The sequence below is a fragment of the Mirounga leonina genome, unplaced genomic scaffold, assembly GCF_011800145.1.
Source record: "Mirounga leonina isolate KUSES-001 unplaced genomic scaffold, KU_Mleo_1.0 Mir_153, whole genome shotgun sequence".
Taxonomy (NCBI): domain Eukaryota; kingdom Metazoa; phylum Chordata; class Mammalia; order Carnivora; family Phocidae; genus Mirounga; species Mirounga leonina.
Window position 1 is genome coordinate 4,508,906 of NW_023270387.1, and position 14,078 is coordinate 4,522,983.

The 14,078-nt window shown below is 43.5% G+C and overlaps 1 protein-coding gene across 2 annotated transcripts in view; it reads right to left on the reverse strand.

The window, feature by feature from the left end:
• GUCY1A2 (guanylate cyclase 1 soluble subunit alpha 2) overlaps window positions 1–13,561 on the reverse strand; it is a 290,015-nt gene extending 276,454 nt beyond the window's left edge. The window contains exons 1-2 of one of the 2 annotated variants that reach the window (XM_035008838.1): window positions 13,376–13,561; window positions 4,190–4,311 (exon numbers count right to left, since the gene is read on the reverse strand). In XM_035008838.1, coding sequence (XP_034864729.1) covers window positions 4,190–4,311; window positions 13,376–13,536 — 283 coding nt within the window. In that variant the 5' untranslated portion in view covers window positions 13,537–13,561. Of the gene's footprint in view, window positions 1–4,189; window positions 4,312–4,474; window positions 5,138–13,375 lie in introns of those variants that run through there. The other variant, XM_035008839.1, reaches the window with a different exon arrangement.
• Window positions 13,562–14,078: the final 517 nt, after the last annotated feature.

Genomic DNA, 14,078 nt, shown 5'->3' on the forward strand with positions numbered 1-14,078 from the left:
ATCTCCTCCATCCTACATCACCAGACACTCTCCAAATGCCACACCCACAACCCCTTCAACAGAAGGCAAACTGGCCAGGACTGAAACAGCCCCACCAGAGTACAGGACCAAACTTAAGGCCACGTTAACATCTTTTTTTTTTTCTATCTCCAAGGCTCAAAGGAGGCTGGGGAAGGCACTGCTGAGTTGATTAAGGCCTTTTCACCTTGCCTATTTAGGGAGACACATCATTGATGCCCTTCTGAACAGAGAGGATTATTTTGTTGCAAGGAAACAATTGAGCGCATGAAAGTAGTTTGGTATCCATCCTTCTGTTGTCAGGCTTATCCTGAATGTCCTAGACTCTGCCTGGGTTGATAAGAAAAAGCCAGAAGAAAACAAATAACTGAAATAGCCAAAACCTTCATTTATTTGGCATTGCATTATGTAAGGAAGCTATGCAATTTACTGTCCTTCTCCCTTAACTCTCCCTCCTCCATCTCTGTCCCCCAATATCACCTAAGCCACAGGGCCAGGTGCTAACACTTTAGCAACAAACATGGATCACGATATTGATCCTTTAACGCCTTCTCATAGATACTCCTTTGTACCATTCAAGCATTTCGATATCCAAGAAAATACTCAATGTCACACCTAAGGATATAAATACATTTTACAACTTTTAATTGGAGCTAAAAATGGGCTTTGCAGATTACGACTGGAAAAGCCATAATTTTTCAGGCAACTAAAATTAGATCATTTTGGTGAGCAGAAGATATATTCCAAATAAAGCAGTAAATTTCACACAGAAAGCCTCCAGCAGGGAGGGCAGAGTTCACAGCTATATTTCTCTGTATGGCCTTTCCCAGAGTTTAAAAGCCTCTTTGGAGTATAGTCCCGCATTATCACAGGGACGTCCAGAGCACCAGCCAAAATGAGGCAAATACAGGGGACTCTGAGCAGTCTGTACTTAATATCCCTAATTTGTAAATGATGAGGCAAAAAAATAGCAACAACCAGTTTCTAAGCCAAAAAAAAAAAAAAAAAAGAGAGAGAGAGAGAGAGAAATAAATGGCAAAATGTTGATTGGGAAACGATTCTGTCCCGTTACTATAGCAGGGGCATGAACCACTCCATGATGCACATGTTTCCAGGGAGTCCTAGGGAGGAAGCCACAAAGCAAATACAGGGCAGGGGCCAAGCTGGTTTTCTGCAGCAAGATTTCTCCCACTCTCTGCAACCTAAAAAGCCAGCCTCTAGAGGAATACACACTAAGCTGATAGATACGATCATTTTGAAAGAAGAAAAATTTGCTTTCGCTAGTCCTATTTTCTGACCTAAGGACTTTCAATCTTTCTGGATAGTAAGTGAAGTGTAAGTAACATACAGATGAGTGAACACACACATTTCTCGTCTCTACCACAACCTCCTTGTTACGAAGACGAGAGATGTATGTATTCCCCCATCCCAAGACACCCATCTCCTAACCATGCTCCCCAAAGGCAATGAATGTAAATCATACGGTTGGGAAATCACCCTCTGTACCCACCTAGAAGGATTCTCTGACCCTGGCTGAGACTCTCTATTCCCAGGTCAAACTCCCTCACTCAAACGATGGCTTCCTCTCTCATGTCCTGCTCTTCTGTTCATGGAGTTGATTGATTCTTGCATTCTCATAAATGATTGCACAGGAGAATTTAAATGTCACTTAACAAGAGGAAATCTGAGCAAGCCGAGATCAATCATAGTTCAGTGACTTGTTGAAAACAAAGCTTTCATTGGCTCTGACCAGTAAAGCTGTTACCTTTGTCCTGGGCAGTCTATATTGCAAGAGTCACGAAAAGACAGAACTCAAAAGAGAAAAGATAACACTCAGGCACCTCGTTGCCTGTGGGATCCATGCCAGTCTCTGGTCAACAGAGTGCAGACATTTGGTTTTATTCTTCAGAAATTTAAGTTTTACAAGATTATGCTTTTTACATTTTAAGAACAACCCATTAGTACTAAGGGGAAAATAAAATCTAACCTCTCAGGGCGCCTGGGTGGCTCAGTTGGTTAAGCATCTGCCTCAGCTCAGGTCATGATCCTGGAGTCCCAGGATTGAGCCCCGCATCGGGCTCCCTGCTCAGCGGGGAGTCTGCTTCTCCCTCTGGCTCATGTTCTCTCTTGTTCTCTAATAAATAAATAAAAATCTAATCTCTCTTGTCTATTAAAACCACTCTTTCCCTAATAGCATCAGGTAATACTGCTTGAGGCTCTTCTCGCTCACGACTGAGGGAACCCCACAGGCACCGAAGCTGTGCTTGGTCAACAGCGTCCCCTGGTAGTTACCGCACCCAACGGTTGGACCTAGAGTTTGTGGGACTCGGGGCACACCCATGTGCAAGCCAGGGCAGATGCCTTTAGCATCCTCATAGATTTACCGTGAACACTTCGCACCCCCTCTCATTGGCAAGGTGGGGAGCATAAGGCAAGGAGGTGTGAAGGGCCTCCTTGTGAAATATTTACAAACTGAGTAAGTCAAGAGCCACTTTTCAAAATCGTATACATCCCTCTGCCAAGATTCTCATGCATCCCTTCATGGGGCATCATCTTAGCCCACCATGTCTCAAGAGCAATAAATGTCAGTGATGGATCTGGGTTTTTTTCTTTTTCATCATCAACCTAAATTCATTCCATTTAAATGCCCATCTTTTATTGGAGGTTAGGCCTTCCTATTTTGGAGAGAGTTAAAATGTCCCTTCTTTTATAAAATGGTGGCATTAAAACATGATCACTTTAACAAATTATCCTTACTTGACGAAGTTGGCAACCTTATTTTTTTTTTTTTTTAACTGATGGACAATTCTTGAAAATAAAAAAACTAAAAAGCTCTTGGGTAATGCCAAACCCCAGCCCCCAGTTATTTTCATCCCTCCTCTTCTGCAATAATTAAGTTTACTGGGGTAGCAGGACATCCCTGCAGTCGTAGTAAGACTAAGGTAAATAAATCCTTGGGCTTCCTTTTCACTGTCCATCACTCCCTTGCTTATATTATAGACAAACCACCCCTCACAAAAGGCCCAAGTTCTTAATAGAATATTTTGTTTGCCCAGGATGAAAATGTTATCACTGGGTAGATGTCATCAAGACTCCAATGTAAAAGCCAGATCTACCTCTGGGAGTCAGGTATGTTTAGAAAAACCTGGACTAGGACTAGCAAAACCTAGACTCATGGTTTGAGGTCACCCGGAATCTGTTTGTAGGAGGGACCCCAAGGTCTCCCAAGAGAGCACTTACTCTAAGGGGGAGAAGAAAATCAGGCAAACAAGTTTGCCGGGTCTTCATCATCAGACCCTGAGGGAAAGGGGATTCTGAGTTCTACACAGAGTCGTTCACTAAGACTTGTTGTTCCCCACCAACATTCCACAGATCTGTCTGAGTAATAAGGAAAAGGGAGGATTCCCCCCAAAATTGAAAAAGCTTTTTCTTCTTTTTTTAAACTAAAAACCCATGTAAGACATTAGGGCAAAAAATACCCCTGCAATGATATCTACTTTGCATATCATAAAACGTAGCTATCCCACACCAAGAACATCGGATAGTAAGATAGCACTCACGGTGCCTTAAGGCAGCATGATTCAGTACAGCTTATAACATCACCTCTTAGCCCTGTTGGGAGCATCCAGCAACAGTCCTGCTGTCATGAACACTAGGATCTTCAACATGGCCACATGCACACGCAGGGACAAAGATCTCAGTAGATGACCTGCCTCACTGTCTCTGAGTTGTTGAGTCCACTAGGAGGACGTGAGAGCCACCCTTCCGCTCCAACCACGGCCTCTCACAAGTAACAGAGTGATAATAATATTAGAAATAATAAGATACTAGAAATCATGGGCTCGGAGAGGAAGACCCCCAACTTCAGTCGAGGTTAAGAGCCAGAAAAATATGGATCACAGGAGGCTAATACCAACATACCAATTCCAGGTTTCCCTGGAATGTGAGTATTCTTATTACTATGTTTTTCAACCTCGAAGTAAATGGCAGGCATGTAATTTGCACTTAAACATCTCCAGGAGTGTCGAAATCAAATCACTTGAAGACAAGGTCTTCATCTTCCTTTGCCTTCACCTCTAAACCTCCCATTAGTAGAAAATGAAATGCTTATACCTTACTTCCCACCTTCCCCTCATCCTCTCTCACCCATATTAATATATAGTTAATATACCGAGTACATTAGCAGCGCACTGAAGAACTCCGGAGACGTCTTCAATTTCCTCTTTGTTGGAATGGTCTGCATAGGAGCATCTGTTGGAGATATTGTGGAAATTCCTTTCTGCATCCCTGTAACTAAGAAGAAAACAAAATTAGCATACGGAGACCATTTTTAAGCCATCTGCGAAGGCACTTGTATGCGTACACACAAGCGCACGCCGTCTGTGCCCCCGGTGAAATTGCATCTTAAAGTAACTGCAGCTTTTAGACACCGCTTCCGGCATAAGCCACCACTAACATCAGCATTCACGGTGCGGACCGGGAACTGGAGGCCGTCCTTAAGAAGGAAGCTCTGGGCGACAAACACAGAGGAGGAGAGCCAGAAGATCCCGCAGTCTGCACGAGGGTTTCCATTTCACCGCAGCGGGTAATCTGTTCCTGTAAGGAAGACGCGAGCAAAACGCGTAACTCACAGTTCTTACTTGGTGCATGGGCACAGTGTTAGAAGTAAACACGTCTCAAGCTCTCGCACAGTCAAGGGGATAGCAACATGGTGCACGGATGACAAATTCGCTGAGGAAGCATTTGGAGTCTGACAGAACTTGAATAGGGTCTTACCATTGTCCATCTGTGAGACTTGGGGCAAGGGACCTCATCACTGTGGGTCTAACCAGCCTCCCTCATAAAATGGAGATCCTCCCCCACCCCACATTCTTGCGAGGACAGAATGACGAAATGCCCATGTCATCAGGTGTTGCCTGGAACTTCTCCAGTCGCCTCTGGATTGGAGCCAAGGCACCAACGCTGAAGACAAACAGGGACCTAAGGCTCCCACGTTCCCCAAGAGTAGCCGTTTCCGCCAGAACTTAAGAAAGGACTCGAGTCACTGCCATTGAGAAGCAAAGCAATGAAACAAATTTGAAAGGCAATCTTTAGGGGCACGTGGGTGGCTCAGTTGGTTAAAACAACTGCCTTCAGCTCAGGTCATGATCCCAGGGTCCCGGGATCGAGCCCCGCATCGGGCTCCCTGCTCGGCGGGAAGCCTGCTTCTCCCTCTCCCACTCCCCCTGCTTGTGTTCCCTCTCTCGCTGTCTCTCTCTCTGTCAAATAAATAAATGAAATCTTTAAAAAAAAAAGAAAAGAAAGAAAGGCAATCCTTAGAAGAGCAAGGAACTGGCCTAGGAAGATAGTGCAGTTATTATTCCTCCCCTCTCCTCCAAGAAAAAGAGAAAGGACAAGTTTTCTGCAGAAGCCCAGCTGGGGAAAGAGGGTCCACCCTGACTGAGATTGGGGGCTGGGTATCGCATCCCACCATGAACGCTTGCCGAGGTAGCCTAATTCCTGAGTGGAGGGAGAAGGTTCCAGAAAGAGTTACTAATGGGGAAAAGAAAGAGAAGCCAACGGAAGCAGCCTACCATACCTCCATTTGGCAAACAACAGGTGTTTCCCATGGGTGAGGGAGATACGAGGAAAGAGAGGGGTGCTTTCGTTGTCCCCGCTGACTACCTTCCCCATCTAGAGGCTGCCAGCAGGAGAGGGATCCCACCGGCCAGACTGTGGAGTACAGTCCTCAGGGCCAGGAGTAGGGCCATCTGATGCAGTCCAGGCAGTACATGGACCTGACTGATGGCATCACAGCCAAGAAAGGGCTGTCGGAAACATCAGTGAATTAAAAAGGGTTTCTGCCATTTTCCATTTCATTCCTGCCTGATACATCAGAAGAGAGAGGAACCCAGAAAGGGGCAGCCTGGCCCACAGCAGTGAGAAACCACAGGATACCCCCTCTACACTGCATTCCCAGTCCCTCAGGCTAAGGCCTGACACAGGCAGAGAGGGGTGTAAGGGTGAGATTGGATATGGGATTGAAGGTGTGAACTCAGCTGAAGTGGACTTCATACTCCCTGGAAATTCCCAGAAATCAGGGCAATCTTCCCGAGCTAGCATCGAAGGGGACCCATCCTCACATGTCTGAAATGACTGAAGAGAAAAAAAATAACACAGCCTCGTGTTTTCACATCTCACCGAGAACGGACCCCAATAAACCAGGTTGGCAAAATGCTCAATACGGTTTTCAGAATGCAGGAATCACTCAATAAAAGGTGGAATGGGAAAGGCAGTCATTAAAAACAGACAAATACAGGGTTATTGTAAAATCAGGCTCCCTCATTTTAACTGGAATGACCACAAATTATTTTTTCTCATAGCCTCAATTTCCTTATCTGTAAAATGAGCTTTATACAATGATCTTATGAAACAGATGATCAGGATTACAGAAAAAATAAGATGTGAAGTGCCCAGTACATTGCCTCAAAAAGAGTGATCAATAATAGCTTTTACCTAACCTTGTTTTCATTCATTCAGATAGATATTCTCTGTAAATATATGAAGAAGAAGCTAGATCACTTTCTAGATAAAATACTGTAGAGCTACACAATCTGACCATGACCATAAAACAGCATTCGAGTTTGTTTCCAGAATAATCAGGGTTCACCCACTTCTCGTGTTCTCTGGAAATTATTGTAGCTTAATCCCTATTCAATTGTGCAAAGGAAAAAAGAACAGAAGGTTGGCTGTGTACAAAACAAACACGGGGCCCACAGTGATAATTGGAATAACAATTTAATTTTAGATGACTATAGGAAATGTTGTCCCAAACTAATAGGAGGTTGGCAGCAGGCCCACCTGTGATGAGCATAATGATGCTTATGCTTGAAAAAAAAAAAAAAAAAAGGACAAAATGAGTGGCATGATTCTGAACACCTATTTCTTCATACTTCAGTTTTTAAAATATAAAATGATTGAACATTACATCCCAGGAAGCCGGATTATCATGTGTTTTCCAGTCATAGTTTTAAAGACATCTCTGCTTTGTCTGCACTGTCCTAATCCCAATCCATCCTCGGGAGCACCGGACGGGGAGGGAGTCTCGCGGTATAAACACGTGTGAGAGTGGCTGGTGAGGCATTCTAGACGCAGAAATGTAGATGAAGGAAAAAAAAAATCCAAACTGTGACAAGAAGCTGCAGCTAGAAGACGAACGGAGCATGTTTAGCTCCTGATGGTAAACAAAGGATTCCAAACTTCTACAGACTCAAGGACCACAGGGCAATAATGCAGAGGGAGGGCAAAGGGGAAGACAATCCAACAGTGAGGTACGGAGGAGTCAGAGACTAAGAGTGGCAATAATAATAATTCAGTGAACACATTGAGGACTTTTGTATACTAATCACTGTAGTACTTTACATGATTCTGTGACCTGAGGTTATCATTATCATTCCATTTAACGTCAGCCCAACCAACCCTGCTATTACTACCATCTTAAAAATGAGAAAACGGAGGCTCGCGGAGGTTAGGGCAGGTGCCCTAAACCATTCAAAAGCAGAATCTGACTTTAAATCTAGTAAATCTGCCCTGTGGTAGGTCTACTCCCAAGGCACGTTTTCCCAGCCCTCGGCTGTAAACCACAGGACAAAGATGCACAGGGACACAGCATAATGGCAAAAATGACATCAGAGGAGAGAGTCCTCATAAACCAGACTTCCCTCAATCCCGGTGCCTTTGAATTCTGAAGGTGAACCTGGCCTGCCTCCCCCTTACCCCTCTTGTTTCCCACTGTTCTTTCCAAGCCACACTGTCCGGGAAGCGAGCCCATCCCCTAGAAGCCTGAGTTACAGAGACGTACACGAAGATGTACGCTCAGCGCCCCTTTACCTCACTTTACATCGAGGCAAGAAGACGATGCCACAGGACCAGGACGCTGTTTGGGTGAGTGCACTCATGCAGTTTACAGAAAAAAATAAATAAAATAAAAATATAAGAAACTTACCACGAAGTCAATCTGACACACAGCGGCAAAACATTAAGCATAAATGAGAAATTAAGCAAATCAGTAATATGTATGCTCTACAGGAAAGGCTCTTGGCATTAGAAATGTAATGGATCCTGGAGAGTATTTCGAGCCCTCCTTTTATACCCCCTTCCAAGAACAATCTACTCTTCTATCCACTGTACACATACCTCCATGTATTTACCTCCAGGGTGCATTTCTTTCATTTATTCACTCCCCCCTCGCCCCAAAAAACCATGTAAGTCCCTCCTATGAACCAAGCAATTACAAAGGCATAGGAACACAGAGTTAAATCATTTCGATAAGTCAACAAAACAAACTCTGATAAGCACTATGAAAAGTAATAGCAGAGAGGAATAGAACACAAAATGATCGGGGTTGGAGATGGAAGTAGGGGAAGGAGGGTTTCTCTAGATTGGGTGGCCAGAGTACATTTTTCTGAAGATAATGACATTTAAACAGAGACCTGAACGTATAAAAAAAGTAACCCATGCACACATGGGGATGGACCATTCCAGGAAAATGGAATGGTATATGCCAAGACCCTGAGGCTAAGCAGAAGTTGGGAAACCCACAGCTGCCTGGCCGGGCAGGCAGGGAGTGAAAGGGGAAGTGGAGGGGATAACAGAGAGGTGAGTGAAGGCAGATCACAGGAACAGTTCAGATTTCGGTCTATCACAGTAAGTCATGACATGGTTGAAAGCAGGGATGTCACAGCGTAATACCTGGCCCCACAGCATCAGTCAGCAAGGTTATCTGGGAACCGGCTAGAAACGCCACTCTCTGCAAGCACGGGATATATGGGGTCAGAAGCCCTGGGGGTGGGGTCCAGCCATCTGGGTTGTAACAAACCTGCAGGTGGTTCTAATGCATGTTAACACCTGAGAACCGGCGGTCCGACGTGAGAAAGTGGCATGATCTAATCTGTTTAACCACTTTATGGTGGTGGACATGCCATGTTGAGGGACAGGGGTAGAAGCCACAACACTAGGTCGGGGTCTGGATCTAGAAGCCGCAGTGACAGTGCAAACAACTTGAATGATCTCTATGAGTAAATCCGTGAATGAGAGATTGGACAAGTTGAGGAACAGAACAAATGTTTAAAGACAAAGTTCCCAGGGCACAGAAAGGCTGTCTCCCTCCCTGACAAGAGGCTCCACGGGTTACTCCCTCCCAGTCCTTCATCTGCGTGATCCTTTGAACAGCTGCTCCCTGCATCCTAGTCTACATCGTGGAGACGAAAAAGCCTCAGAGAGTTTCTATGAACTACTGGTGTGAGAATGCATCGAGGAGCAGTAGACAATCCCGAGGCTCTGGTAAATAAAGCAGGTCCAAGGGCAATTTTAAAGGAGAGAAAAGGGAGGCTGGGAGGCCAGTAATTAGAGGCTGACTTAAGAAATTAAAAACAGGAGGGTTAGTGCCCTTCTAGACATGGATGGAGCTAGAGAATATCATGCTAAGGGACATAAGTCAGTCAAAGACAAATACCATATGATTTCACTCATATGTGGAATTTAAGACACAAAACAAGGGAGCTGAAAGGAAAGAGAGAGAGAGACAAACCAAGAAACAGACTCTTAACTACAGAGGAAACACTGATGGTGACCAGAGGGGAGGTGGGTGGGGGAAACAGGTGATGGGGATGAAGGAGGGCACCTGGGGTGATGAGCACTGGGTGACGTATGGGAGTGCTGAGTCACTGTATTGTACACCTGAAACTAATATTACACTGTGCTAACTGGAATTTAAAGTTTTTATTTAAAAAAATAAAAAAATTTAAAATAAATGTTTTATAAGAAATAAATTTTTAAATAAAAAAATTTAAAAATTAAAAAAAAAAGAAGGGCTAGCTCATACTCCTTGTTATCCAACCTGATTCATCCTCACAACCTAAGGCACCCAAAAGCTGAATTACTTCAAGACAAACCTGAGGCAAAGCCCTGCTTTAGGGATTTGGAAAACCACCTCTGTCCCATCCTCACCCTGCCCCCCAGAACTATGTAAACTAATACTCAGCACTTCTTATCAATTGCCTGAAATCCCTTTAACTGGAAGGAACACATTCCTTTTCAGTTAGAGATAAAGAGCCTTACCTGTGTCTTCCCAAGAGGAACTGCACCCAGGTGTGGATACTTAATTCAAGTGCTCATCATAATAGATGCTCTCCTGTTTCAGTAATAAAGAGAAACAGCAGAGAGAGGGAGGTGGACAGGGATGCCAGGACAGGCGGAAAAGGGAAGACAAAGCCGCGAAGGGCAAACGTCACGATCCTGCGGCTAACCCGCTGGTTTTCTCTTCATGAGCATGCACATGACTAACGGCAGCGAGCAGCCCACACCCAGGTGAAAATGTGTTCACAGTTCTCCTTGGAACCGGCCGGACATCAAGACACCTCTTCATCATCCGAGTCACGTGCACCGTTTTCTTTACACTGTGTCCGCAAGCAGCAGAACTAGAAAAGACCATTTTGGGGTCACGAATCACCACAGGCTTGGTGTACACAGAGCAAACAGGAGAGTTGAGGCAGTAATTTAGATAGAAGAGAACTCCATCTTGATGTGGGAAACAGAGGCAGAAAAGAAATTACTGAATGTCCTTACTATCTACAGCCCATTGACAAGTCCAGAGTGACATTCCTCTAGGGACTCAGCGGCTTAGATGTCAATGCTTTGCTAAGGGCAAAAGACAATCTTAGCTCAACCCCCAGGATCCTGGAAGTCTACCTTAACATAAAAATTCCTTTGGAAACTTCCTTTAACTCCACCCACCAAGCTACATGTTGGCAATCATCTCCCAAGCATGTGACCCACTGATAAACATCTGAAGGGTCTCATGACTCAGGTTTTATTAAACAGTAATAAACGCCCTTTTCCTAACAACAGCTAGCCCCCTCGAGGTCCTGGAAAGCTTGCTTCCAAAATTCCTTAGAGACTTACGCTCTCCCAAACCCCCTCCCAGCTTCAAAGTATATAATTAGCCCACTCCTCACGACCCCAGTGCAGCTCCTTCTGCCCACGGGTCCTGTCCCCGTACTTTAATAAAACCACCTTTTTGCACCAAAGACGTCTCAAGAATTCTTTCGGCTTCAAGCCCTAATGTCTTTTCCTATGTCACATGTTACTAATGGAAAAAATAATCTTCTGCTGATTATGATAATATAGTTTAGTTACCTCTTCTGATCATAGTTCTAAGACTCCCATTCCAATTTGCCGTGAAGACATAGCTTGGTTCGCAAATGAGACTTGGACCAGTTATGATTTCATTTCAAAACAGAGAGGGCATTCACTATTCCAGGAAATGCTTTGCATTTGATTACTGGTATTGTCTTAAAATATTAAAAATAATAATAATAAACATAAAAGCAAACAAATACATAGTGCTCACCACACACAGGAAACTGTTCTAAATATATTGACTAAAATTTAATCCGAATACCACACTGTGGAAGCAGCAGATCCAATGAGAGTGATTAAGTTTTATTTTAGAATATGTGGGGAGAGATTAATTTGACATCATTTACCTCCATTAGGAGAAACCATTTAAAATCACAAATGGCCTCAAATTAAGAGCCATCTCATGTGTTTAAATAATATGCTTTTCCTAGTACTGCACTTTTGAGAATTGATGTGACAACGTTTCAAAGCAATTCCCTTTGAAATGACAATTAACATAATCACCAAGTACTTAAGGTATACAGCATTGTACTAGGTACCGAGATTATTTTTCCACCATTTTCTTTTCTTCTGTTTTTGTTTAAAAAAAAATCACACTATATCCCAATAACCAAAAATGCATCCTTAATCCCCATGGCATTGACTATTAGCCCCAAATGTTAAATGATGCTCAACAGCACCTCAAGACGTATCAGGGTTTGAATCTTAACTCCTCAAAAGTTCTTACAATCTTACACAAATAAATAACGGTAGCGCATACAGAACATTAACGATGTGAATTTAAAATATGCACCACCTCTCCTGTCCATGAGTTTCATTCATTTATTTTAAGCTAGATTGCATCAGAAAGTGAATTTAGGCTTCTGTATTTCCAACTGCTTCCTCCCATAGCCAATCGAAAGTATACCTTACACTTATTTGGAGCTTTCTATGTACAGAATATGCTCATTGAAATGACCTCATTTAAGAGCTACCCTACAACCCAGCAACTGCACTACTGGGTATTTACCCCAAAGATACAAATGTAGGAATCTGAAGGGGCACGTGCACCCCAGTGTTCATAGCAGCAATGTCCACAATAGCCAAACTATGGAAAGAGCCAAGATGTCCATCAACAGATGAATGGATAAAGATGTGGTATATATATACAATAGAATATTATGCAGTCATCGAAAAAATGAAATCTTTCCATTTGCGACAACGTGGATGGAACTAGAGGGTATTATGCTAAGGGAAATAAGTAAATCAGAGAAAGATAATTATCATATGATCTCACTGATATGTGGAATTTGAGAAACAAGGCAGAGGATCAAGGGGAAGGGAGGGAAAAATGAAACAAGATGAAACCAGAGAGGGAGACAAACCATAAGAGACTCTTAACCTCAGGAAACAAACTGAGGGTTGCTGGAGTGGAGGGGGGGGAGGGATGGGGTGGCTGGGTGATGGACATTGGGGAGGGTATGTACTATGGTGAGCGCTGTGAATTGTGTAAGACTGATGAATCACAGACCTGTACCCCTGAAACAAATAACATTGTACGTTAATTAAAAAAAAAAGAAATGACCTCATTTATCCATGGCATCTAATCCTCAATTAGTTGTTACCATCATCGTCATCCTTTGCAAAACAGGTGAAGTTACTTTAAAGTTCTACGTGCTGGTGAGGCCGTGAGCTCCTGTTTCTTCATCTTGTCTTCTTACTTTACCCCGTATCACAACGATGTCAAGAAATGCAAGATGAAAGAAAACTAGGTAGCGTGTGACTCTAACTAAACCAGTGCCTCTCGCTGAACCATTAGGCTTGTAATGACTTTGAGTAAAGTTTACTAAAGAATTCTAAAATTCCATTTAAAGCCTCTCAGTTGGTACCATTAAACCTTACCGTAATCCCAGGGCAAAATCATCAGATTCAATGGATGGGAGTAAGAGGGTAAGAACACAAGAAGGGAAAAAAAAAAAAAAAAGGAAAGGCCATACCAAAAGGGAATTTCACTGAAAAGGATTAAACACAAACAGGCCAAAGGAAATCACTATAGGGGTCCCGATGAGCCCCCAGCCCACCCTGGGAGCACAACCAGTGTGAAATAAGACCCACCTAGGTGGCAGAAAACCACACGCTCAACAGCTATGTTTGAGTAATTAATTTGCCCCAAATAATGACCAAAATCCATTTTACTTACCCAATAACTTGGTGCTCGTAATACTGCAGGGTCCTCTTGAGAGTCTGCTGTATCGTCTGAGGCTGGAGAATAATAATAATAATAAAATATATTATCAGCAGATCAGTGCCATTCCCATTCTGAGTATCAGAGGCAGCTGTGTACCTTCTGATTGATCTCATACACGTTTTCGCTTTACAATATTAACCCATTACACATTTTGCCATGTATTTTCCCCATAGGAACTAATACGAGGCACTCAGCAATTACCCAGAATTTCTCAGTTTCAAGTATGATAGCATCTCCTGGCCATATTTTTTCCAATTCTCTCATACCGGGTCTTAGGTTCAATAAAACATCCACTGCCTGCCGACAATAAACCAAGGCCTTGGGGGCAACGGAGGGGAGGTGTACTAAAGGAAACGTGGGCCGTGCCCAGGTCAAACCTGACTTCTTCAAGGACCCAAGAGATTCCAAGCAAGGGTTCCAAAGCCTCGTGGAGGGGCCACAAGTGCTCTGGGCAAGAAACGGGGTCTGTGGCAAATATCTAAGTCATTCCTGACCGAACAGTAGAATTCTCTCTTCTCCATAACAGTTAAAGATAGCCTTTCTTAATTCCAGATCAAGACATTTTTCTTAGACTTACTTAGGCAACAGAGCCTGAGCTTGGAGTTTCTGACCCAGGGAGCCGTGAAGATCCCAGAACAAAGATTTAATTAAGAAA